The sequence below is a fragment of the Helicoverpa armigera genome, chromosome 13 (genome assembly GCF_030705265.1).
Source record: "Helicoverpa armigera isolate CAAS_96S chromosome 13, ASM3070526v1, whole genome shotgun sequence".
Lineage (NCBI taxonomy): Eukaryota > Metazoa > Arthropoda > Insecta > Lepidoptera > Noctuidae > Helicoverpa > Helicoverpa armigera.
This window is the reverse complement of record NC_087132.1, coordinates 273,902-300,786: the sequence shown is the minus strand read 5'-3', so window position 1 is coordinate 300,786 and position 26,885 is coordinate 273,902. Positions and strand designations below refer to the sequence as shown.

Genomic DNA, 26,885 nt, shown 5'->3' with positions numbered 1-26,885 from the left:
TACTTTTTTGGGTGGTGTTTAAACACAAGCCATTTTATTTACGGAAAAGGGCTCTTTTGAACTAAGGCTGTCAGCCCCTGGTTATTAAGTGTCGCCATCTGCGATTAGCTTTGACCGCCTTTGACTATGTTCTTTAACGTCATGAAGACACTAGAAGTGGAGACACACTTCGAATACCCACCTTAAGCAAAACACTATTTCCCTGTCTGAAGCCCGACCCTTTGTTTCTAAGTAGGGTGACCATAATTTTACTGAACACAGGATAGCTATTTTAATTTCTTTAATTTTCTCGTTTTTGCACTTTGACCTACCTCAGATCTGGGGGCCGATTCTTCTAAAATGTGACAATTGAATAACAATGTAATCCCAATGCAGTTTTAACCATAGCGGGCATTCTGCTACTAATATAAGACCTAATATTCCAATGACATTTCATAGGTTTGCCATTGGTACTATAGGGTAGTCTGCTCTATAATCGTATTGCAATCGTAAATCATTTGCATACAATATGATTCATTATTGAATCGCAGAAAAGGATAAAAATGTTAATTTAAAACAAATATTGTAGAATATCATGTACCTATCTATGCATTCATCCCGCTGAGTAGGTATTTAGAAACTTTACTAAATGTTAGCTTTTAAACAAATATGTATATAATAGTGTGCCAGTCTCGTGTAGACTGTTCATACTTATCTAAGGAAACACTGGAGAACGTCAGATGAGGGTCAGGTGGACCACGTCGCCGCGTCGCATCAGGGTGGTCATTTGATCAGTCTATTGAAGCAGCCCAGCAGCAGTGCGGCTCCTGTCCCGGGCCGCATTGTCAAGAGACGGAGCTACGATATGATGACATTTGGGAAAGTAAATAAAAACAACACTCGGTTCGACAGTTATTTTAATTTAAAATTTCAAAAAGCAAATACAATAATCTCCGCATGACTCGTCTCATAAAGCTTTACACGTAAAGTAGTTATCTTTAATAGTACATAATAATAAATATAACAAACAGTGAAGTACAGAGCGCTCGCGTGCAGCCTCGCGCTCACTTCTCCTTGTCGCTCTCCGCCTTCCGGCCCAGCGGCACCGCCGCCCGCACCCTGCGCATACCACACCCGCGTCAACACATGTGCACAACTCAGTCTATAGGATAAGTTTTACAACTCCAATATGACTGAGAATAATGAAATATATACTAAATATTAGAGTCAATATGTAGGATAGTTAGTTAGTCGGTTGGTGGCCTACTGGGTAAAGAAACGACCTCTCAAGTATGTATATCATATCTTAGACACCAATGGCCGTGTTTCGGAGGGCACGATAAACTCTATCCGTCTTACCACAAAAACTTTTTAACGTCAGTTTAAGACTTGTCTAAAAAAATGACAAATTATGACGTTGACATATGGTTCATTTTGGAGCCACATTTTTTTTAGCAAGTGTAAAACAGTGTTTAAAGTTTTTGTAGTAAGGCCATATATCTTTGGCAGTCATTACGGGTAGTCAGAAGCCAGTAAGTCTGACAACCAGTCTTACCAAGGTGATTAGGTTGCCCAGGTAACTAGGTTGAGGAGGTCAGTTAGGCAGTAGCTCCTTATAAAACACAGGTACTCAGCTACATCCGGTTAGACTGGAAGCCGATCCCAATATAGTTGGGACAAGGCTAAGCAGATGATGATATGAGGTAGTTGGTAAAAAGCCCGTTGAAATCATGAAAAGGATAATGCCCAATTTTATTTGGAAGCTGGACTTAGTGCTGCTTAGACAAATCACTTAAGTGGTGCATTAGGTACGTTAAAAAGACGTTGATTTCAAAGTACATTAAAATATATCCCAGGAGTCCAGAGAAAATCGGTCGTTTGAACGTGCTAAACTCAGTAACTACTGACTGATCTGAATTGAAAAATTCTCTGTATGAAAGAGTATATTCGCCGTGGTGGTTACATTGTCACAGGCGTCAAGTAAAAACTTAATATTCATGTGTCTTTGTGGAGTTCCCTTTATTTTCTATTGTCTCTATCATCAGATAAGGTCCAAATCTTCACGGTCATGTAGACTTATCCTATAGACACACTAATAACACGTTTTTACCCGGTGCGTGCCTACAATTTGTGACAATTGCCCCCGATTTTCAGGTTTTCATCAATCATCAAATCCTGTATTGATGACAATGGGACAAAAAGCATGTTTACTCTTGCATAATAAAGAAAGAAATTATCAAATCGGTTTAGGGTTTTTGAAAAATAGAATGCAAAAAAGACAAAAAACAGTCGAATTGAGATAAAATAGCTTCCAAGAGCGAAGTGCGGGCAACAATCATCATTCAAGGAAAGATTTCCTCATAACAAAATGTTTTTTTTTCTGGGACTATTCCATTTTAATATTTTTTAGTTCATGTTAATGCTATGCTACATTCCTAGGCAGCACTTTTTCCAAAACCTTGGCATTGTTCTTTGACAACTCAACCGGGTTGAATAGACAATGTAAAGCATGTGTGTGTTGGTGTACTGACTTGGCGGAGATGTCGTTGATCTTGGCGCGGGCGAGCTCGAGGTTGGCGTCCACCTGCGCCTTGTTCATCTCGTACGCCTTCGGCAGCGTGAACAGCGCTATCCAGCCTGCAAACACCACGCACTACTTACTGTCTGCGAGTTATCATGTGCTTACAACACTTTGCAATCTAAACTACATAAATATCGTTTTGCTCTAGGACCTTTTACCATAGATTACTTAATAGTAACTTTTTTTTTACTGTGACAAGAAGAGTAGCTAGATACATAAGTGTAGGTAAGGATCATCATCACTGTTCAAGTTTACGAGTTGCTATTAAGTAAATCATTATATTATGTAGTAAAGTAAATAACCACCGGTTAAGGTATAGGTGGTTTTTTAGTCTTAGTATTATGTATACCAGGCACGGAAGACCTCACTACTATAAATACATAGTTAAATAGTTACACACATCAACCGCGCTAACCACGGTTTTCCCTTTCGATCGTTCAGTGGGGCTTCTATTTAATGTGGTCTTAGTAATATGAATAAAAGCGTCTGTGCGAGTGTACTAGCAGTACGGAGCAACTGCGCGTACGTCGAGTGCTGTGCTCGAGCACCGCGGACTCCGCGGCAGTGACAAGCCGCTCCGACATCACATGCATAGGTGTAACACCTTCTACATTATATTCTACATGTTATATATGAGCAATTCGTCTCCATCAACAGATAGTTTCAGATCAGATTAGCGTCATTGTGTGCAGTCGAGTGGACACGAGACCAATCGACCATGTAACGTAAACATGTTCGCTATGAATCTGAAAGCAACAATATTCATTCTTATCTAAATATACATTTCTATTGAGTAAAATAGTACAGGAATAGATATTAATTTGAACTATTCCAGACAGATTAGAAGCCTATGGAAAAAAAACTAGCCAGGTACCTATTATAGCGAGGGTATTATAACCGTGTATTTGGCTATGATTATGACTGCGCTAACTAAGGCAGAACTAACAATATTGACCCTGATTGCACTGGTAGGTTATGCGAGCGTGGCAAAAGATCCTTCCGTCCTAGGCCCAATAAGTAGGGCAGGTTGAAATAGCTACTCTTGCTGAATGGTTATCCGGGATTGACTACAAATGAGTGTAGCACGCACCGAGTATGATGAGCGTGATGCCGTTGAAGCAGGCGCCGACGTACGTGAGGCACCACAGCAGCACGCCGAACTTCAGCGAGTCCACCAGGTCCTCCACCAGGAACAACCTGGAACACGAGTCACACGACGTCACTCTACTGCTGCTCAACCACTACATAATCAAGAATTTACCTAGGTAGGTACATTTAATAATGGCGTCCACGCCCGATTTCGGCCACGGCGACTGGGAGATCAGCTAGTTGCGCAGGACTTATTATAGTGCACAAGCATTTGCAAATATATGATATACAATGAATAATTAATTAACTCAACTATTCTAGAGAAGCCTCCTATGGCCTTTCATGAGCATCTCTCTCAAGTGGGGATAATAAATTGTGAAGCATGAATCGACAGTAAAGGCAGAGTGCGCGCGTGTACCTGCGCAGCTCGGCGAGCGCGGCGTTGAGGTGCGCGGTGGCGGCGGCCGCCAGCGCCTGCGCGCGCTCCGCCGGCACGCTCACGTCGCGCTCCAGCAGCCATCTGCAACACCACGCGCGACTCACTCACGGGCGAAACTTCTCTATATGCTATTCTGATATATGACCTTATACGAACTCATTTTTTAACAAATTTTATCCAAATCCATCCTGTAGTTTTTAGAGATTAACGAACATACATCATCATAAAGTTTCGCATTTCTAATAGGTAGGTATGAGTGGAATATTATTCTCTGACACATGACTGTTGTTCATGAGGTATCCTATCACTTTCTCTGCTATTAAACATGACGCAAAAAAATTATGATGATCTTCAGAGCCACTTAACAGTAGTTTGTCCCGATTATTCGTACCGGTAGTAGATAAACAAGTATCCAATTTAATTTCTAATAACTGTTTTCCAAATATGTAATAGATACTTGTCTAAATTCATATTGGACTAGATTCAGTTCAAAGAACAGCACTGCTCGCAAAAAATATCAAAAGCCTCAGCAGTGTTGACGTCACATTTCGCTTTCTAATGCATAAAAAATCAACCGAACCCACGCAAAAAATATTGGGCACGTAAGTATATGTATTTATTGGTTTTAACATAATTTTCTAAAGACTTCGCGTAATTAGATATCGCACGTTGCCATAAGGCGAAACAAAGTGGGACTCGGTCGTCCGAGTGAGTTGACTTATCAATATGACACGCTGATAACTGGTCAGACTTTATTAATACTACTCTATTCATGTAATATACGAATGCTGCCGGATCACATAAAACTTTTTAGAAATGAATGTCTAAGAAGATAGTCGGGGCAAGAAAGTGGTCTCGTTCGCATCGTTAAATGTTTCGTACAGTGTAACGGAACAGTGCGCTGTTGGAGCTTAGTTACACGTTGCGTATGTTCGCAACATCTGAATAAACACACGTGCGACAATCACTTTACATTGTACGCACAGTACACACTGAACTTGTCCACGGCTATCCAATGCCCCTTGTCTACGCGACCAGTATCGCAAACTGTTCAGAAATGCTTCAATGGATCAAGTAATGTGTCATTTTTTTCACTAGTGCCGCAGCGACAGATTTTGTAAGATGCAACATATGTACGTCTTCGCTCTTAATGTTTACGGGATATCATCCTCTGAGCCTTTTTCCCAAACTATGTTGGGGTCGGCTTCCAGTCTAACCGGATTCAGCTGAGTACCAGTGCTTTACAAGAAGCGACTGCCTATCTGACCTCCTCAACCCAGTTACCCGGGCAACCCGATACCCCTTGGTTAGACTGGTGTCAGACTTACTGGCTTCTGACTACCCGTAACGACTGCCAAGGATGTTCAATGACAGCCGGGACCTACAGTTTAACGTGCCATCCGAAACACAGTCATTGGTGTCTAAGATATACTTAGAAAGTACATACAAACAAAGTTGCATTGATACTTGCCTGACCTGGAATCGAACCCGCGCCCTCATACTCGAGAGGTCGGTTCTTTGCCCACTAGGCCACCACGACTTAATGTTTACGGGATAATGAATTTAAATAATGGACAGTTTAGGAAAATTACTAGGGTTGACCAGGCAACGACCTCTACGCCTGTGTAGATAATTCTACATTGTAACCAACTCAGTTTTATAACAATATCGAGATGTTTTTATTCAGTACTTGTCTCTATGACAATTTTCGAATTAGTGGTGTTTGCAGAATGAATAATAATTCCTAATAGAACAGATTACTGAATAGTTACGTATGGAATCAAACAAGTCGTGTTATCAGACAAGACATGCTCTCATAAAAGTGGAAAACTGGTTCGTCAAGCTGAATACCTGGCAGGTCCACCATTCTTAATTAGTAGCAGGGTACCTATACCTACTATTAGTCTAGAAAGGTCAGAAGTGGAAAGATTACGTTTTGCTCTATAGTAGATGTATAAAAGTCTGAAGAGTAAGTAATTCATATGCTAAGAGGAATGTAGAGTATGTATTTATTAGGTCGAAAAAACTGGGTGATACTCACTTGAAGGGGTGTCCATCATTAGTCTTCTGTACGGCTTGTAGCACGTTCTTGTAGATGCGGAAGGCGACGGCGGCGGAGAGCGCCAGCAGCGAGGCGTAGGCCAGCACCGACACCACGGAGCAGCAGGCCAGCGCCACCAGCAGCGCCAGCCCCGCGCCCAGGGCCGCGCCGCTGTGCGCCGCCGACCGCCAGTAGATCAGCGACTCCACTGCGACACACACGCGCACAATACAGCTCCGAACATTACAACTATAGGTACTGACTTCGCCAACCACCAGCGTGTGGCTGTCAGCCCTCAGGGTGACCCACTCCAGTGTCGCGATACCTCCACTCAACTTTACGATCTTTTGGTCACGGAGAAAGTAACGGAGGTGAAACTGGTTCTATCCGTCGATGATCTCAATAATTTTGAACTAAAATCGTCGAATGTTACCGTTAACTTAAATTTAACAGCAGCTATGAGACTGTCTTGTAATTTTTTTTAAACTTTCAAACTTACTGAATGGAAGAGCACTCGACAATAGTACGTCTGTAGATAATATTTTATGGAGCGAATGTATCCGATGCCGTTCCGGATTCACTGTTACTCGCAAAGTGGCCTGTCCTGTCTCTTTAACAGACCATGAGAATTTACAACACACTGCACTCGTGTATGACACATTTGCTACTCATATTGAGCTCCCGCAACTCCTACAAAATAGTTGAATGTTCTTTTAAAAATATGGGAACAACAGATGCGATTTCGCGTAATCTATAATAATAAACGATGACAGAAAACTTAAGTAGCGTTGAGCAAGAGCACCGTATGTCGGGGAGGTGGGCTCGCCACGTCAGTAGCGGCGCTCGGCTCGTACCTGGTCCTCGGGGCGGCAACGGCTCGTGCTGCGCGGCGTGTCGCGGCGAGTGCTTGGGGCGCGCCATGGCGACGGAGTGAGAGCGGCGCGGCACATGGCGCTGCCCGCCGCCACGCGGCAACCTTTCCCACACGTCACCGCGACCCGCCGCGCGCGCAGCCACGCGACACCCGCGGCTCTACTGCCGACACAACACTCTCCTACGTGCCGTGACGCGCCTTCCGTCCAATCAATGCCCTTCCAGAGAACGGCCTATGAGCCCAATAATACGTCGGGTCAACTTTAACACTCAACTTTCATTTTGAAAGTTCGATATCTTCATTACTCTCAGATGTATTCTGAATTCAGCAACATCAAAAGTTCCAATACGCATAGGTAAATAAGGATTTATTGTTGAAGAACCAGACACTCGAATAATACTGATTGATAGATGGATCTCTTTAATCGAATATTATGTACCTAGGTATAATGATTCATGTTACTATATCTGGAGTCTACCATACGTGGGTTGAATTAATGTTTTAAATAATGTTGATGAGGCAGCTTCTATTAATACACAATGCCTTCATAAAAAGAGTTCCATATTCTAGAAACAACTGCGTTCTGCCGGCTTTTCATAGAGCGCGGCATACATAGTTACAATTTTCTCACTCATGCAGTGAAGGATTTCATAAATTTTTGATACTTCATAGTTTTGATGTACTTGCAACTTATTAAGAGTTAAAAGTTATCAAATTTTACGAACTTAAGATTATCCAAATATAAACTCGCATCGAATTAAACCATATACCATTGCAAAAGAGCTCACAAAGTGCGCATTTGACCAATCACATCTCAAAATATATTTGTTCAAAAAAGGTCCAGACAATACGCCAATGGACAGCGTACGTCTTACAATAATAAATGAGCTGCAGTGAGCATAAAGTCTAACACAAGAAACTGCAATGTACTTAATGCTTAGCATGTTGTAATGAGTTAGTGGTGCACGCGGTGCAGTCGACTTCACAAGCGACATGCCTACGAACGAGTTTGCTCACAACGTAAGCGTAGAAACTGAAAGTGAGTGCGTACTTATGTGGAAAGGCTTTCATTATCAGTGTGCGCTCGCGCAGGCCGCGCCGACGCCGGAGCGCGACTCGCCACTACAAACACGCAGGCGCTCGCTCCACGCACTTGGCAGTGAGCGACGCGCGGTCAATGCCATTCGCCTTAATTGCCTTATCAATACGACGTTACTATGACAACGCTTTACGTCCCTTGAGTTATTCCGTTATCTGCTAATGTTCTGCTAAGTTCTATGAACAGCGTGGCTTCAGTTTCGAGACTGCTTACGTATCATCATTTTGCTTATTGATAAGGAACACAAAACTGTCTGAAAATGATAACTACATATTATTATCTGCATTGCCAGTTTGATAACAATGATAACGTACAACAGCGCAGTCGTTAATTACACTGCAGTAATTTGAGAATATTGCCATCATCATAACATACCTAATTTGAATAGTTTGTCAAGCTTCTGAGTTATTCATAAATCAAGATGAGCATCTTTTAGTGATTTATTAAGCTCAGGAACATCTCAGGTACCACGTGTAAAGCAATCGAGAAAACTGCGCAGGAGGAAAAATTAGGAACAGGACAGCTATTGAGGTTATAATGGACTCAATAGGTACATATTTTGACGCCAGTAAGTCCCCATTTGGGATATTTAAATGGTCCATAATCAAAAACAGATCTTCAATATTTTTATTATTTTAATACGACTTAACTCATTAGGCGCTTTCTAGTGGACTAACTTTGGGTAGTGGATTATCATGTTTAACTGGTCTTCTTTATTTGCTGCAAAATTTATAAAAAATATTTTGATAGCAGTTCCTTCCACATATCTCAGTTGGGATCTGGCATTGGAACACTGAAAACTTCAGGTACACAGGTACCTGTCGTGTTTCACTGAAGGATATGCGAAGGAGATTGCGCCCCATACCCAGTTATGTAGAGCTACAGCCCAGTAGCTACGCTCGTCTTTGCACTGAGATTTAGATTCAATTTGGAAACATATTTACACTTTCTTAAATAAATACGTTTTGATCGTTAACCAAAACCTTACAAAAAAAAACACTAAATAGATAGATTACGAATTCGTAGTTGTTTTTCTGAAGCAATTTCACAATATAGTGATGTCTCAAAGGGATTCTATCTGTTGGATTCGGTCTCATATTTAGCTATATAAGATGCAATCCCTTTTGTGATAGACAAACGTATTAGGTACGTAGATATGGGCGCTATCTACGTTTTATAAATGCAATATAAAGAAGCCCTATAGAAGCGGCCCGGCCGCCTGTGCCGGCGGAGCTCAGTCTGCTTGCAGTTTGTGTACACATCTGCATATTACATGATTGTTAATTGATTCCGTACACAGCTGGTCCGCATTTCTAATCAATGAAACGGAACATAAGTCTGTCGGCAAAAGCGAAGAGCTCGCATGAATGAATGGCCGTAGGGCGCGAAGTGCGGGCATATCAGACTCTACAACTCTGAGTGAGACAATGCGCGGAGGTCGCCGCGCCGTCACACACGCCGACCAGTGATAAAAATAACGCTCAGTCCTCCGCGAGTGGTGCCCGAGCGCTGCCACACGCATGTCCACTACACGCATAAACATACATATCCAACTGATGCTTCTGACATTTTTTTACAAATATTATTGCCAAAAATACCATGCGCTTTACAAAAAAGGGCATTAGACTTGAATGATGAACGTACTGCCGAAGCTTTAAAAACGTAAGGAATCATTCAATTATGTAGCTATAATAGCTTTACATAAATAGGAACTGTTCACAAAGGAAAATAACCGTGATAAGGTGAAGTAACGACTCTTTGTCTCCAACGATAGTCTGTCAGGTCAAGGAGTCCACGATATAACCAAGGTTTAGATCGACAGATATCGATTTGTTAGAAAATATTCAGCAACAACTTGCTTAGCAAATTGCGCAACTTCTAATAGACGGGACTAAAACTGATTGTGTGCAAGAGATCAAAATGCAGCAGACAGCCGCTCATCGCATGACGTATCACAGTAAAAACTTTGACGACCTATCATTAATCAAATATTCGGTATGAAACCAGAGTAATTTTGGTCATTCGACTACAGTGATTCGTGATCTTAAAAACACGTTTGTTAACCTGTTTTGCACTTGATGTAGAAAAACCAGCAAAATATGCTTAAATGTCTCGAAAGACATACGTGTTTCAATTCTTAGACAAACGATCGCCATCTACTTGTCCATTGAGCGGAGCCCGCGGCGGAGCAGTGACTCCAATATACTGCATGTGTTGTCGTGGCTACTTGTCTCTATTTGACAGTTGGTATATGACAGATGAGGATCATACGCCGCACTAACATCACCGGGTATCGTGCGCCGCGGCCCACCTGTGCTGGAGGAAGCAGCTCATCTACCTGCTCCCCACTTTGTCTGTGTCGTCTCATTCATCCTTGGATATTTTGTTATGACACTGTTCACGAATTCAGCTAGTGTACGTAGCTACCTTTTATGCAATCAAAGATACGCCAGTTAGCAATCATTATCTAATCTAGGTACCTATAACATAAATATTGCAGAAATGCCATTCGAAGTAAGAGTTCTCAATTCAGAAATATGACCAGTTGATAAGTATTTTATCATAATATATTCTCACGCTCCGTCTACGTCGTGTAATGTAAGTGCGACGACGGTTGCTATCATAGTTCGCCACGTGGCGTTTAAGGAGTCCTCGACATTTGTTATCCACGCGGGCTTACTTTTTTTCCTAATACAAACATATCTGAACTTATAATATTGTTATAAGTAACGCGCCGCATGTCTTTATAACCTATCGTTAACTTGCGCCATTAACAAAATGTATATTATCACACATATCATAAAGAATCATCATGTATAGGACCTGTTGTTCATGTATGTGTTATGGACCATGTGATTAATTCGGGCATTATTTATAATGCCCGAGCATTATGAATAATGTCTAGCTTTATCGGGCCAAGTGATTAATAACTATCTTAACTTCATTATTTATCACATTGCACGGGCATTATTATATTGCTACATGATAGTTGGGCAATTTGATAATAAAGCTATATTTTATGCGGTGCGAGGGTGGCAGTTGTTCTAATAAATAAATCCTGTTACTTGCTACATATTTTATGATTATTGTTTTAAATTATATGTCCTATTTTAATGGGAAATTATAAGTCTAGCCACAAAATTATTAATTGGATCTCATTTTTCTTGGCTCGTTTTTTTTATGGTAGAATTTAATTTGGATTCAAAACATTGTATTAAAAACTGAACTTAGTGACAAAAACGAATCGCTGCAAAACCGACTTCACGTAGTCTTGTCTGCCCTACCCCTAGAGTGCAATTCAAAACCGCGTAGGCGCGGAGGGGCGAGGCGGCCTGCGAGCTGAGGCGCAGGTAGTTGAAGCGCTCGCCGCCGCGGCTGAGGCTGGCCAGCAAGCCGAAGCTGCGGGGGTGAGTGTGAAAACCATCCTGCGACGATAAGCTCGCATGGGACCGCTGGAGTCCCCCCGCAGCGCCGGAGCCGTGACAGAAGCCATGCTTGCTGCATGTTGCATGTTTGCTTCCATGCTCTGTCAATTGATATGGGATGTGTTATATTTTAAACGTACTGGGTAAAAAAATTAGAAGCTAAATAAATATATTTTATGATGTCATTTAATAGTATTTCAGAAGTTTACTTTAGTTTAGCGTGCTACAAATTTAATTCTGGCTGACTTAGTAATTTAGAAGGCAACTTACATTTTTGGGGACGAGTAATGATATTAAAAAGAAGCCTGTTTAAATAGCACCCTATTTTAATTATATTTTCTATGTGCCAAATAATGAGTGTGTTTTATAATAATAACTCATTTGTATAAAACAAAGATATGTTGTAAATTTTTTGTTTAAATTTAATTAGGTATATTTTATTACGATATAATCTGATTTAATATGACTTTCCTTAACTTTTAAATGCAAAAACTAGTGGATTTTTAAGGCAGAAGTCCTTCATAATTAATCCAAATCATGAGGCTGATTATTTAAGTGGTTTAATATTTAGTTTATTTTATGTTAAATGTCAATAACAATAAAAAAAATGAAATTAAATATGTTTGTATTACTTTGCCCAAAAGGTCACGGGCAATATGTATAGTGCCCGGTCAATTTGATTATTTGAACAATTATTATCAAATTGCACTCTCATATTGGGCATTATTCATAATGACCGGGCATTATGCATACTGCCCAATTTATCACTTGGTCCATAACATATGCATGACGCAAGTATCTGTTGTAGCGTCATTCAGTTAGTAAGTAGCCATTAGATCAAGGCAAAAGCAATAAGAGTGCGCAGATGCAATACGAGAGACCAGTGAGGTCACAGGTAAGACAAACAATGCAAGTGTCACGAGCTCGGAACACAGCCACGGGACGGCGAGCGTGCCGCGCCGCGCCGGTGCTGCACTACAATGTCCCAAAGACGTTTAACTGCTGCCCAAAAACATATTCTGACATTACTTCTTAAACCTTCCCCTCTTTAATACATCATGTTATAAATGGGTACCTAAGACTTTGAGCACATACACTAAAGCAGGTTCATGGATATGCCTAGGTATAGGTAGGTAAAAAAACAAAGGCGTAGTGCTCCCTTGAAGCTGGTCACAGTCCGTAACAGATACCCGGTAGGTAGCGCCTCTGTGTACGTATGGACATAGGATTCCTGCGACCTCTAGTATCCGATCAAGTTTCATCCTCGAGCACAACACCAGGAAACAAAGAAAAACCAGCCTTCCGTGATGTCCTTATAGGAGGTATGGGATTAAAAAAAATAATATACTAATTTGATATTGAAATATTTATTCTATACTTTAAATGGTACTTGGAAGCAATACGTCCGTCTAACAAGATCCCGTGACGCAGTGTGTGTAGAGTTAAATAAACAGTAGATTGTTCAGATAGAACAAAGAACAATGTTATCGAAAGTTAGGGGTATTAGTTTTTGCTTTATATAATCCAACACGCCCCCTCAAAAATTAATCCCTAACTTTTAGTCATTCGTTAGTTTACTATACAGTATCTAGTCTACAATTCAACATTACAAAGTGAATACCAACTTATAAATACGACGTAACATATTATACTTCCAAGTAAGGTCTGGGACAACTGTACAATAATGGTCCAACATTTGCTGCACAGGATCAGGGAAAACCCAGAAAAACCTGATCAGACCATTTCATAATGAAATTGTACTTAAATTAAAACTTATTCTATACCCAATCCTTTTCTCAGTCTTATAAAAGACACGACTGGTAAAGGTTTTGTCAACAAGTCTGCCAACTGGTTACCTGTGGAAATATAATTTAATTTTATTACATTTTTCTCAACTTGTTCTCTAGAGAAATGATATTTTATATCTATGTGTTTGGACCTTTTATGACTTGTTGGATTATTAGCTATGCTAATACATCCGTTATTATCTTCATATAAAATAATGGGCTTATTAATTTTTAAGTTTATGCTTTCTGCCAGAGACTTAAGCCATAATGCTTCTTTAACAGCTTCATATAAAGCCATATATTCGGATTCAGTAGACGAGACCGCTACTGATGTTTGTCTCTTTGTACACCATGTAATTGTATTTTGATCAAATAATTTAAACACATATCCAGTAGTGCTTTTCCTATCATTACAATCGTGGCCACCCCAATCTGAGTCGACATATCCACTTAGGATGTTATTGTAATTATTTCTTGTATATGTTAACTTCAAATCAATTGTGCCTTTGATATATCTTAAAACTCGCTTTAAGCATAACCACAATTCTTTATTGTTCTTATTTGTGTACCGACTTAAAATATTTACGCATGTACTTAAGTCCGGACGCGTACAAAGCATAATGTACATTAAACAACCGATCAGGTGACGGCATGGTGCGTCACACTTCTTATCAGCGTTAAGAGCTTCATAGTTTAATTTAAGCTCCATCGGTGTGTTTATAGGATTGCAATCACTCATATTAAATTTATTCAAAACGGTTTTAATGTAAGCACTTTGGTCTAAAGTAATTTTATCATGGTGTCTCTCTATTTTAATGCCCAAAATAATTTGATATCGTGTAAGTCGGTCATTTCGAATTTAGTCATTAAATATGCTTTGAAATTATTCATTGTTTGCAAATCTGCACATGCTATAACTAAATCATCGACGTACAAGATTACGTAAATATTTTAGAAATGTCTCCTTTACCTTTCATATATATACACCTATCTACTGGGGAGTTCTGAAAACCTATTTCTTTGAGACATTGTTCAAATGTTTCGTACCAACATCTAGCTGATTGTTTTAAGCCATAAAGAGCTTTGTTTAATTTGCATACGTAATTATCTTTACATTTTACACCTTCAGGAACTTTCATGTAGATTTCTTCCTTTAGTGTACCATTTAGAAATGCTGTTTTACATCCATATGATGAATCAGTAAATTATATTGATTTGCGTAGCTAATTAAGAATCTAAAGCTTGCTATTCTAGCAACTGGTGCAAATGTTTCATTATAATCACTAAGATATTCTTGACTGAAACCTCTAGCGACAAGACGTGCCTTATATCTTGAAGGTTGACCTGAAACGTCATTTTAATAGTGAATATCCATTTACAGTCTACAATATTTTTATTTAATGGTTTTGGTACTAATGTCCATGTATTATTTTTCTTAAGAGAATTGAGTTCTTCTCTGACTGCTTTTTCCCACTGATTCCTATCGTTCAGAGATTTAATTTCATTTAATGATTTTGGTATATTACTTGTGATGGATAACGCACTATAGACATCATAGTCATTTTCATTATATGATTTACGCGAACATGTTTTCAGTCTTTCACTTCTTCGTAAATTTAAAAATTCATCAGGTTTATCCTGATTTTTGTGTTTCAAACTACTCTCAGATTCATTTTCAGGTTCATTCGGTATTTCATGACTACCGATTTTTCGAATTTTACTTGTACTGCATTCATCAGATTGAGAGCTATCTGATTTAGGGCCAGAACTATGAGACTTATAAGACACTGATTTTGTTACGGAGTCATTATCAGTTTCGTCTTGGGAATATGTATTATTACTCCGTTCAGGTCGTAATGAAGGCCTAGATTCGATAAAATTAGTCTCATCAATTACAACGTCCCTTACAGTTTCATATTTTTCGAATTCTGTATTCCAAACTTTATAACCATTGGGTTCATAACCTACCAGTATTCCTTTCCACGACCTATTGTCAAATTTGTTTTACTGGTTTTATTATGAACATATACAGTTGAACCGAAAACTCTGAGATTTTTAACGCTTGGTTTCCTATCATGCCACATCTCGTATGGTGTCTTTGATTGACTTAAAGCTTTCGTAGGCGTAATATTTATTAAATAAACTGCAGTTAAAACTGCATTTCCCCAAAACGTTTTGATGCTTTAGTGCCATTTAACATAGCACGAGCTTTTTCTGTTATTGTGCGAACCATACGTTCTGCAACACCATTTAACTGTGGGGTCCTAGGAACTGTTAAATGATAGCTTATGCCTCTTTCTCTACAGTAGTTTTTCATTTCGGTGGATAAGTATTCACCACCGTTATCACTATAAAGATTTACTACTTTGAAATTGAATTTAGCCTCACTTTTAGCGACATAGTCTTTAAAAGCTGTAAACACTTCTGATTTGTAAGTTAACATATACACCACACAATAATGTGTGTATTCATCAACAAATAAAACAAAATAATTTCTGTTATCTATTGTTGGAGGTGTTATAGGACCACAAACATCTGAATGCACAATAAACAGAGGGCGTTTAATGTAACTTTTGTCTTTAACTTTATTAAAAGGCAGGCGAGTCTGCTTCCCATTTATGCATGCTTCACACAACTTATCATTTGGAGTTACGGTATTTATTTCATCTAAGTCATCAATCATATTATGACATTTTAACTGCAGGAATTTAGTTTTACTTATATGTCCTAGGCGTTGATGCCATAATTCATATTTATTTTCATTAACATAACATGCTTGGGAAGCGGATTCCCCTTTTATTACTGGTATTTTAAACTCTAGAACTATAAGATTATTCAATGTCTTACCTTTCATGATGATTTTACCTTCCTTTGTAATTTGTGTGCCTTTGTCATCAAATATTATGGTGAATCCTGCTTGCTGCATCTTTGATACCGATATTAAATTATATGGTACTTCGGCACAGAACAATACATTTGTAAGTATTCCTTGCACTCCTGTTTGACTGATAAGATTTATGTTTCCCCTTTTAGTTGCTGAAATAAATGTATTGTTTTTAGCTACTGAAATTTTTAAAGGAGGATTTAAACATTCAAACGATGTGAAGAGATCATCTCTATTTGTGATGTGATCAGACGCTCCTGAATCTAATAGGAATTTAATTGTCGAGTGGTCTTTTTCATAATGGTATGCGCTTGTCATGAACGCAAATCCTGAAAAAGAAGAATTCGAGGTCGTTCCCTCTTGCAGGGCAATAGTTTGGACTTGTCTTGTCCTTTCTGGGGCATTGTTTTGTATATTTGTCTGTCTTTTGAAATAGAAACAATCCTGTTTCTTGTGTCCTTTGCGTCCACAGTAATGACATTTCACAAATTTTTGTTTGTTTGTTTTCTTGAATGTTGTATTCTTCAAATAGTTTTGTTTTGTGCTTTTGTATCTGTTTTTATTATATTTTTCTTCAACATGGAGTATCTTTAAACTGGTATCACGACTCTCGTTTTTTAATTTTACTTCGTGATCTAATAGTCTAGTTTTTACAAAACCGAGAGTGATATTTTCTTCAGATAGTGTCTCAATTGCAGTGATAACGCCATCATATGTATTCGGGAGAGTAAGTAATAAATGAGCTACTTTGTCCGTTTCCTCTAATTTAGCTCCAGCAGCTGATAATTCTGTCAGCAGATCGTCAAATGTTGAGAAGTGTTTGATCAAGGGTATATCGGCTTTTAATTTTAATCCCAATAATTGTTTTCTCAGCGCTAATTGAGTTGCTACACTTTTCCTTTCATAGATCGCGTCAAAATGTTTAAAAACTGCTTGAGCAGTCCCATTTTCATTAATATAATTAAGATATGAGTCCGCCAAATATTCGACTATAATACTTTTGGCTGCCTTATTATTCTTTTCCCACTCAGCGGATCGCGTTCCAGGAATTTCTTCGTCAATAACACTGAGCAAGTTTAACTCTGAAAGCAGTGTACGAATTCTAAATTTCCATACACTGTACTTTTCTCCATTAAAAGGCTTAATGTTTCTTTTCACTTTTTCCATTGTCACAACTTTATTTTTATTTACAACTATGCACTTTACTGTCACTACGCACTACTGAATGTTCTCACTACTAAATGTCCTTTTTCGCACTGGGCCCATAACCTATAGGAGGTATGGGATTAAAAAAATAATATACTAATTTGATATTGAAATATTTATTCTATACTTTAAATGGTACTTGGAAGCAATACGTCCGTCTAACAAGATCCCGTGACGCAGTGTGTGTAGAGTTAAATAAACAGTAGATTGTTCAGATAGAACAAAGAACAATGTTATCGAAAGTTAGGGGTATTAGTTTTTGCTTTATATAATCCAACAGTCCTGTGATTCTAGTTGGCACATTGAATGGGCTGCGACTATTGAAACAGTGGGGGACACGAGGAGAACAGTGCTGGCGCATTCGAGCCTAATTCAATTAGGGCATTCACTGAACGAACGCCTATCGAACCGACTCTGGACTTACACATTGTAGTAATAAGTCACATGGACAACATCCTGTCCTAGACTAAAGGGAATAAGGAACCAACGGTGATGAAAAGTGTCTTAGTTAGCTTCTGTACTACATCTGTATTAGTGAGATAGCAGTACTCAAAAATAGGGTGAACTAATCAAATTAGCCCAAATTAATGATCACAACAAGATATATGCTCGAATATGAATCTGCAATTTGGACTGTAAGTGACTGGCGCTTCATTTGGCAATCACAAATCTTATGGTAAAAGGTAGAAAGCTCTGTTTGAAAGAAGAGAATTTCAATTTCCGATTCGGATGCCATACACTAACGAAACCTTACTTCTTGGATATAAAAGAAAAAGAAGTTCAAAATCTCCGTATTAAAACATAATGCCAATAGTGGAATATTTTGTTTCTTTTTGGCAAGACGCCGTCATTCACCGCCAAAACCAGTCGGCAATTAAAAAGTGATCTTCCAAACGATCTCTGACATGAATTATTTTAAATCGTACAAGTGAGCCGATGAATCGTCAAACGCTATAAATTAGATTGTTACCGGCCTCAGCGTCAGTTAAAATCGGTCTAATTTCATCTTGGCTTGCGATTTGAAGTGTGCAGGGTGAGCAGCACGGCATAGCGCATGCGCGCCGCCACACATTCATTACCAGCACAATATTAATGACATGCAAGAGTCAGCAGAGGCCTGAGCCAGCGGCGCGACAAATACAAGCCCTGAGCCCCTACAGATACAGATTCGGGCGCCGCTGTCGCAGCCATCACAACACACAATTAACTAGTTACGCACTGCACGGCTATCTGCACCTTTTTGTCCCATACTACAGATATAAATACTCGAGACGGTGCAGTGGAATTTTTCAACGTCTGTGGTCAATGACAATATAAGTAATTCGCACAGTTCAAATCAACGTAGCTTGGCCAACATGTTTGTAAGATACTCTTTTGTACGTAATAAAATATGTTACGTTGACTCCTAAGTGCTACCCATTACGTGACGTGGTTCGGTGCAAATGTCGTATTATTAAATAATAGTGATACATTTAGGACGGTTTTGTCGAACCTTGACTCGACACGCGGAGTTATTATTGTTCTGTCACCGGCAGCGACAGTATCGCGGCTCGACTGGAGTTCGCGACACATGAAGCGCGGCTGCGTCGTCGGAGCCGCCTGACCACTCGATTATGAGCGACACCTCCACCATCACCACCACCGTTACTAACCACCTTCACTGGCAACACCACTCGTCCCCGATCGATCGGTCGTCGGACATGTCACTGGAGCGGCGTGAACACTGAGCGAGCTCACACGGACACTACGAGCGCTAGCTGGCGGAGTGGGTCACAGTGCAGGGCCGCAGGGCGAGGCGAGCTGCCCGGGCGGCGACGCGGCCCGGTTGGCGGCGCGCCACCTAAACGTATTTCTGCCCTCCGCTCTCCACGACCACTCACCTTCGGGGTGCAGTCTCTGCGGGTCGAACCAGGCATCTGGAATAGAAGGCTGCGCGTTAGCGGGTTAGTCGCGACAGACAGAGAGGGAAGCGGGCGAAGCAAAGCCTGCGCGAGGGGGAGGGGGCACTTACTCGGGTTGAGGACACTGCAGAGGGAGGGCCCTGAGTCCGGCATGCTGGTGATTTACGTAACGCGAGCGTGAGGTGGATGAAGGCGGCGGACGGAGCGCGCGCCGCGCCGGACTCTCGCGTCGATACTGGCGGCGCAGCCCCGCGCTCAGCCCTCCCGCCGCGCCCCGCGCCGCAGCGCCCGCCCGCGCCCTGCGCACGCATGCGCCTGCCTCGCGCGCCACGGCACCCCTCGAGTGCAGCACCAGCAGCGCCGGCACCGCACGCGGCTCCCCTCGCCAGGATATATACACACTAAGCTCGCGGTCGACTCGCGCAACGTTACATACATCATGCGGTTAGTAGCTACTCGTTATTCCGGTGCAGGCCGGCGATGACAGCCTCGTTATTTACATACAAATATTATTTCGAACACAAGGGACGAGTAAGAGCGAGATAACGCCGTCTGGTACCTATCCTTGTTGATTAGAGCGCTCGCGGGTCGCAGGTCACGCGCCGCGGCCTACAATAATGTCACAGTAGAGCTGTACTGACCTGCAGAGTGCAATCGCCTTTCGAGTCCTCACCCGCGATCTTAATTCATTTTTAAGGGATTTACGAAAGTCACGACTATTATGAAGGAATCAAGTAAAGGTCGCGCAGAGTAGCAGTGTCATCGCGACGTTGTTTTTCGTGTTATCTACCTTATGTCGCGATGAATCATGGAGCCGTGAAGCTGACGTTATCCTCGTTTAACACACGATAGCTACAACATGTTTCACACAATATACGTACAACGCTAATTATCCGGTAGGTCTGCTAATTACTAACTTGACCACGTATGTTTTGGAATCGGTAAGTAAGGTCATCTTAGCGCTAGTAAGTGCATTATTTACTTATGTCCATGAGATTCTGTACGAAAAACTGTCTTAGCTAAGAATTATTTTATAACAAATGGGAACTTTCAAATCGAATTGCCTTCATGCGTCGTGAAGCATGCAACAAAAAACTGGCAACAGAATGAAATCTGCGACTGTAAACTACTTACAACCAATCATTACAACAAATCCTCATAATATCAAAGAAAATAATGAACGCGACAAATACCACATCTGAATAGATCAGTAGATAAGCCCACCATAATGATTAGATGACAAAGTAAGTACATGTGACACACGAGACATGACAGACATAGACTAAATAGACACAAATAGCCACATCAGCATCTCGGAGCCAACAGATGTAGCGAACGGACTACGAGCTCCACAGCAGATTGATTGGCATTGTCAAGTGGGAACACGACACAGCACAGCACAGCTGAGGCCGGGCTCGCCAGCCGTCGCGTGTACAGTCGGGAATGACTCACCCGGCTCACCTCCATTATGGGAATTACACGCAACTTGCAAAAAACCAACCCTAAAACCGCACGCTCATAGTCATTTCAGAGTTAACATAACATTAGAAATATGCTTTTGCCTGAGTACAACACAAGTAATTATTAAATTATCTGTGGTACTTTTATAACTTTAATTTTTTCGAAATATTTCCTTATTCCTAAGATCATCATACTCAAAGATTTTAGAAGGAAGACTACTTTTTAGAGTTTTATAGTCTTACCTATCCTGTAATTTTAATGTTCTCAAGTACATATTAATCAAACTTCCAAGAGTAAAGACGAATGAGTCAGGAATATACAAGCGTATAACTTCATCCCTAGTTACATCAACATGATGTAACTAACATAACTAAGTTTTATACGCTTACACATCAGCATATTCTTATTCATAAATTATTACTGCTTACTGGAGAAGACATAACTATTTAGTAATTGTATGGACCTCGTGACAGAATTCTACGCAATTGTCGGCTCTCCCTCAATTTTTGCTGGTCACAGCCATGGGATGTCACTTCATCATTTATCAAATACTTGTAACTTTAAAATAGTCCAGGACAGCTTTCCCTGTGTACAAATCAATTGCTGTTTTATGCCGAAGCATTAGTACTTACACGCCCACACGCTAAATACTGGCCGTGACTTCGGATTCCGGAGCCACGGCCGGGCTACCAGATGACGTGTTCAAATCGAATGCTACTGTCGGCTGTTAGTTCTTTATTGGGACATACCTTAAGTCTTGCGAAAGTGATACAGAAGGCGATACTTTGTTTGAAGGCCTCTCTTAATAATTTAAGAAGTTAGTTCCAATTTTGATAAATACATTTTTGGTTGATTACCTACAATAGGAGAGCATGTGATAGAAAAATATTAAACTTCGTCATAATGTTGGTAGTAGAACATTCCGCGATTAAGCAGATTGCATAGTAAATGAAACATGGGTGACGTGTGCGACGCCATGTCGCGCCGGTTATAAATAAGCCGGTGCGAGTGCGAGACGGGCTCGGTGACGTCACCGGCTACCTGTGCCACTTGTACATGCCGTCAAGTTTCCGCCCCTCTTTTGAGGTTAATGAAACTTAACAACGACACCACTTCATCAAGGAAATAACCTGTTCATAGGGGTGAATTGCCACATGGTTTTTTTTGCAGTGCGTGTGTCCAAGAGGATGCAATGGAATACGCGGTATTTGCAAACAGGGAAATAATAAAATTAATATTTTCCAAGTCCAACATTGGTAACTTTCCTAATCTAGCTAGATATGTTTAACAAATTAAGTTTAAGACAGGTTGGGATGCACGCGGATATAGAGGTCTCCGGTTAGCAACAACTTGATCCGTTTATATAAAGAGAGCAGACGATGTGTCTGAACGGTGGCCGGCGAGCGACGTATCGATCGCCACCCGGCCGCCCTCGCCGCCACCCCACTCGCACAGGAGGCCTAGCCTTTATTGCAGGCATGTCTGGGGTTTTACAGATATTCTGTTACACTGGTAGTAATCCAGAAACACATTACTATATAGCGAGGCACAAAATCCTACGCAAAAATATTTACAATGGATCACGAAAATAAGAGGGAGATATTATCCAAATTCGATTCTAAAACCATTATTACGTTGAAAAAGATGGCTGATGAGGAGGACAGAAAAAGTAGAGATTCACAGAGTGACACACTCTGTGCTCGAACTCTACTAGCTTCGTCAAATGTAGGGTCACAGGGTAGGCATTAGATGTGCGAAATTAAGATATTTTTAAATTCCAGAAAGTAACAGCGGTTTTTCCTGCGTCATTAAGTGGATCAGTGGGTAAATACAAAGGGTGACAGGGAAATGACGTCACTCGTTGGGAGGGCACGAGGGTCACAAAGGGCTGAGAGCTACGTTTTTGTGAAGAGTTTGAAATTGGGTCAACGAGTGCGCACTTGTACAGAACACACGCTCAACACGGAGCATCTGCTGCGTTTACTGCTTGCTCCTTTTTATATTTAAGCTGAGCATTCAAACATGAAAGCAATGGACGAGGTTATTTTTTAACGACAGCAATTATTGGCTATTGACTAAATGAGATGTGACTAAACGTCATCATAATTCACCATCATATCTGGCTAGCAGTTAAGCCGTTGATGGTGAACCATTTATCTACTTCCATAATGCTAGGCTCTAATCCCCAACTAAGTCGTGTTGGTTATCAGCGAGTACAAAGTAGTTCAGAAAATCTAAAGAGAAGAGAGCCGAGACACAATCTATTGATACCTTAATCGAACTTTTGCTAAGTAGGTAAATTAAGGAATTTTTAAACACCTTTATATAATAATTTTATTCGGTGTATTTACCTACAAAAATATTATCGGGCTATGGGAATACAAGATCAGGTTTATTATTTGTGATGACTTGATATTTTGGCAATAATAGGTATTCATTTCATTATTCTCCGAATGCAAGTATGCACAACCAATTTAAAACGTATGTAAAGAATCAACAAAGTAGGTACCTATAGTAATATCACGATTCACGATATTATTACCGATACGTTTTTGGTACAACTACTGGGAAATACCACACGAAAGTTGTCTTACTTATGTTTTACTGGTGGCGTTGACTAAATTCTCCCTCTGTATGTTTGTGAAAAAGAACCGCTTTGGGAGTACAGCAAAAGCGTGTTTATGTTGTTAATATAATTTGATATAGCATTTTTACTGATGGCGCTGAGGTCGATTCGGACGAACAGAGCATTTGAGAATAAAAATAAGATGACATAATATACGGAGAGATACGCGATACGTTACTGAATATTCGCGGAAGACAAATCTTGTCATCTATGTAAAGAAGAACTTCAAACTAGGTTGGCCAATCTATTGAAGGATGTCATTTCTAATCTAAATCTAACTGCGGCAGTGTTAACAGGCAGCGGAAGCACAGCTGACGCATTTTTGTAAAGTGCGGATGCCATTTAGGATTTATAAAAGAGAGAATGACCTAATCCTTGCAGACCACCACCTCCTCCTCCTCCACCGCTAAATTTCTACATCCACAAAACCAAATTATCCCGATTAGGACTTTTTTTTTACCAATTTTCCAAAATGAATGTACCCAAAGCATTTGACAGCCACCGACACCCTTTCAATATCAGTATTTAGATACTCACGTGTGATGACGTCGTCGGTCCCGGAAGCCATGTTCACACACAAAATATCCACACAAAAGGCAAGTCCTCGCGAGGTGAGTCACAGCGGGTACACTCTGCGCGGCGTGTGGCGGCGGGCACTGGGCACAGTGCGACGTGAGCGCTCGGCGGGTGCTCCGCTTGTGAGCGCTCAGCGCTGCTGCTTCAGCGATGCTAAAATTAGCGATGGTGGCGTCGTGCATACCGCGCGTCACTCCGCCGCCGCCGCGCCGCCGACACCATGCCCACTGCCACTTCTTACGTTTAATCTTATCACAACAATTTTGATAACGAACAATTTATTGCAGGCAACTCTTGGTAGAAAATGAAAGCAGCAAGATCATTGCTCCTTCTCGTCGGCAAAAGGGTGAACCAAATATTAACTTCCTTTGGAAATTCAGGAGGATCGCCGCTTTTGTTTCGCGAAACTGTTTCATTTCTCGCATTATTCTACTCTAAATTATTATCAGTCAGATACGTTTCGAGCAAACTCAACTTCATGTCTCGGTCTCCTTCAAACAGAGGAGATAAGATAAAATAAGAACCAATTTTTTTCTACATTAACAATTATTTCAACAATAAAACTCTAAAATGAAGTCAATAGAGATAGCAAGTAGGTATGCTGTTCTAATAAACAATTAACAACGAGCAATACTAGGAATCGATGCCGAAAGGATATGTATTATGAGTCACGAGGTTCAATAAGGTGTAGCGGTGCCTCCTTTAACTATTAGAAAGCTAAACTACTACCGACCGACCGACTGCCCAAATTATAGAATCAAGCTGAATATTCGGGTTCTCCAGTTAAAGGGAGATAACAAATTCAATGTCAATGAATACCATGGATTCATTTATAGGGCTGAGAGCTTCCTACATGACAATTAGAAACTTTGCTAATGCGATGGGTTATGATAATGGGGTTGTGGGTGACAAATGTGATCAGAAGGAGTGGTGGTGGGACGTCCGCGTGCAGTGCGAACGTGGGCCCGCGGGTGCCGTTACCCGCCGCTGCAGCGCGGTCAACGCTCTTGCCGCTCCGCCACCTCTGCGGCCAACCTCCTCCACCCCTCCCTTCACTCCTCCCCGCCCCGCACACCCCCATTGCGATAGCGTATTATTCCATATTTTCAACAAAAACAATAACGAAATTACCTATTTCGGTAAAGGCGGGTGATTAACGGAGATCAGGGTTCATCATGATCCACAGTCAATATGACCAAGATTTTGACGTTCGATATTTTACAGCTCACCATACATATATGTAGGTATCTTACATTTTGGTTTTACGTGTTAAAATGATTTTATATAGTAAGTAACATGTAGTTGAGGTGCTACAATACACTTGTGCGCATAGAAGAGGCGTGCGGCCATTGTTCCCCTGCAGACGTGATTGTTCACGGTCTGTAGCGTGCGCTGCTCACCTCCAAACGATACCATTCTAATTTCCTAAAACTTACCGTGTCGCGCAAAAAACGCCGAGCGCTAGCGACACCAAACGAGCAATGAAATCACCTAAATTTTTAGCATTAGCTAACACCGACAACTACCTATATTTGCAGCGATACCATAATAATGGGTTTCAAGTAGAATAAAGATTTGTCAAGGTATTAATAAAATTAGCTTAATTAGGTAAAAAATAGATCATCTTACCGAGTCCCATCTGGCAAAAGATGACTTCGGCCTCAATGACATGCGCCACAGGGCGCTTGGCCTCCTGAGCAACTGGCTTCGGAGGCGCGGCCGGCTCCGACTTCACGGGCTCTGGCTTGGGAAGCTCTGGTTTCGGGGGCTCAGGTGCTGGCTCTGGTGTCGCTGGGGGCTTGGGTTCCTCAGGCAAAGGCTTTTCAGGTGCCACCGGAGCAGTGGGAGCCGGCACTGGTGCTGGACCAGGCGCCGCTGCGGGCGCCAGAACAGGCGTTGGATCATGCGGTGGCTCTGGCGTAAGGGTGGCAGCCAGCCCTGCCTCGGGCCGGGGATCGGCGCGGTGCATGGGCGACTCGCCTGCTGTGTCCGCGTCAGACTCGCTGTCTGTGAACTTGTCGGCGATATGATCTGCAGAGGCGGAGGGTGCACGAGGCGCCTCCGCGAGCAGCTCTCGCTCCATGTCGAGGAAGTTTCGCGTGGCCGCAGCAGCGGGCTGGCGATGTGGCGACTCGGCGGACTCCCGCTTGCCTTCGCGTTCGAGGTGCTCGAAGTCATCTGTCGAGTCCTGATCACGTTTCATGGCGGGCTCCACTGGCGGCGCATCCGTGGCCGGTGCGGGGTCTCCGCTCGCGAGACCCCCGAGGAGGGCGTCAGCGCTATCCATGGTTCCTTATGTGCAATATAAAAAGACCGGTGTCGAGAGAGATCGATAGAGTGCGGGAGGAGCGCGAGTGTGAGAAGCTGGCGAACGCGGAGAGCAGGGCGGGTCCTGTCGTGTGTCCTCGCCGTATCGTACTGCGGTCTGCAAGCCGTTTGCCGGCCGCGGCTGCACGACGTCACTCAGCACGAGAAACGAACGGTATTACTCATCGCCGACCCCTCCGATGCAGCGGGGGCGGCGCCGCTTGCCGGTAATATAGATAATAAATTGATGAAAATAAATTATACTAGATTAATAAAAGACTGTAAAACAAGTAAAATATTTTTCGAAACTATAGATAGTCAATTATTGCTTTCAATGTAAATCAATTTTCACAAAAAGATGATGTCTGTAATGCAAGCAAGAAATTGCGAAAAGTATTGACTTTCCGATCCTGACCTTTTTGAAGGCGCGCTCGCTCGCTAAGTATGCTCTGTTTTACCGACACTGCATACCACACTAATCGGATACAACCAAGGAAGGATAGCAAGACAGTATAGCAAAGAAATAATTTTGTAAAATGCCGCAAAGTACGGACTACACAACGGGAATATACTAAAGACTAAAGACAGATTACAGCAGACAGACGACGAC

General features: G+C 41.4%; 1 protein-coding gene across 9 annotated transcripts; it reads right to left on the bottom strand.

The window, feature by feature from the left end:
* Positions 1 to 879: 879 nt before the first annotated feature.
* Positions 880 to 26,714, bottom strand: LOC110376880 (reticulon-3-B). 9 transcript variants are annotated; one of them, XM_021335504.3, is made up of 7 exons: positions 25,598 to 26,692; positions 19,285 to 19,320; positions 6,130 to 6,337; positions 4,068 to 4,169; positions 3,651 to 3,757; positions 2,511 to 2,616; positions 880 to 1,098 (listed from the first exon to the last, which is right to left on the bottom strand). In XM_021335504.3, exons 1-7 carry the CDS (start codon positions 26,253 to 26,255, stop codon positions 1,044 to 1,046), a joined length of 1,272 nt encoding a protein of 423 aa, XP_021191179.1. In that variant the 5' UTR covers positions 26,256 to 26,692; the 3' UTR covers positions 880 to 1,043. The 9 variants fall into 9 exon arrangements, with proteins under 9 accessions (XP_021191179.1, XP_021191184.1, XP_021191182.1 ...); XM_021335509.3 differs by lacking the exon at positions 25,598 to 26,692 and adding an exon at positions 23,930 to 24,185; XM_021335507.3 differs by lacking the exon at positions 25,598 to 26,692 and adding an exon at positions 19,416 to 19,572.
* Between the last annotated feature and the right edge of the window lie 171 nt (positions 26,715 to 26,885).

Coding starts and splice junctions, on each gene's coding strand:
- LOC110376880 (XM_021335504.3), bottom strand. CDS start 26,255: ATGGATAGCGCTGACGCCCTCCTCGGGGGTCTCGCGAGCGGAGACCCC. Junction 6,338..19,284: donor GCAGAGACTGCACCCCGAAG/GTGAGTGGTCGT, acceptor TGTGTGTCGCAG/TGGAGTCGCTGATCTACTGG. Junction 4,170..6,129: donor AATGATGGACACCCCTTCAA/GTGAGTATCACC, acceptor GTGGTGTTGCAG/ATGGCTGCTGGAGCGCGACG.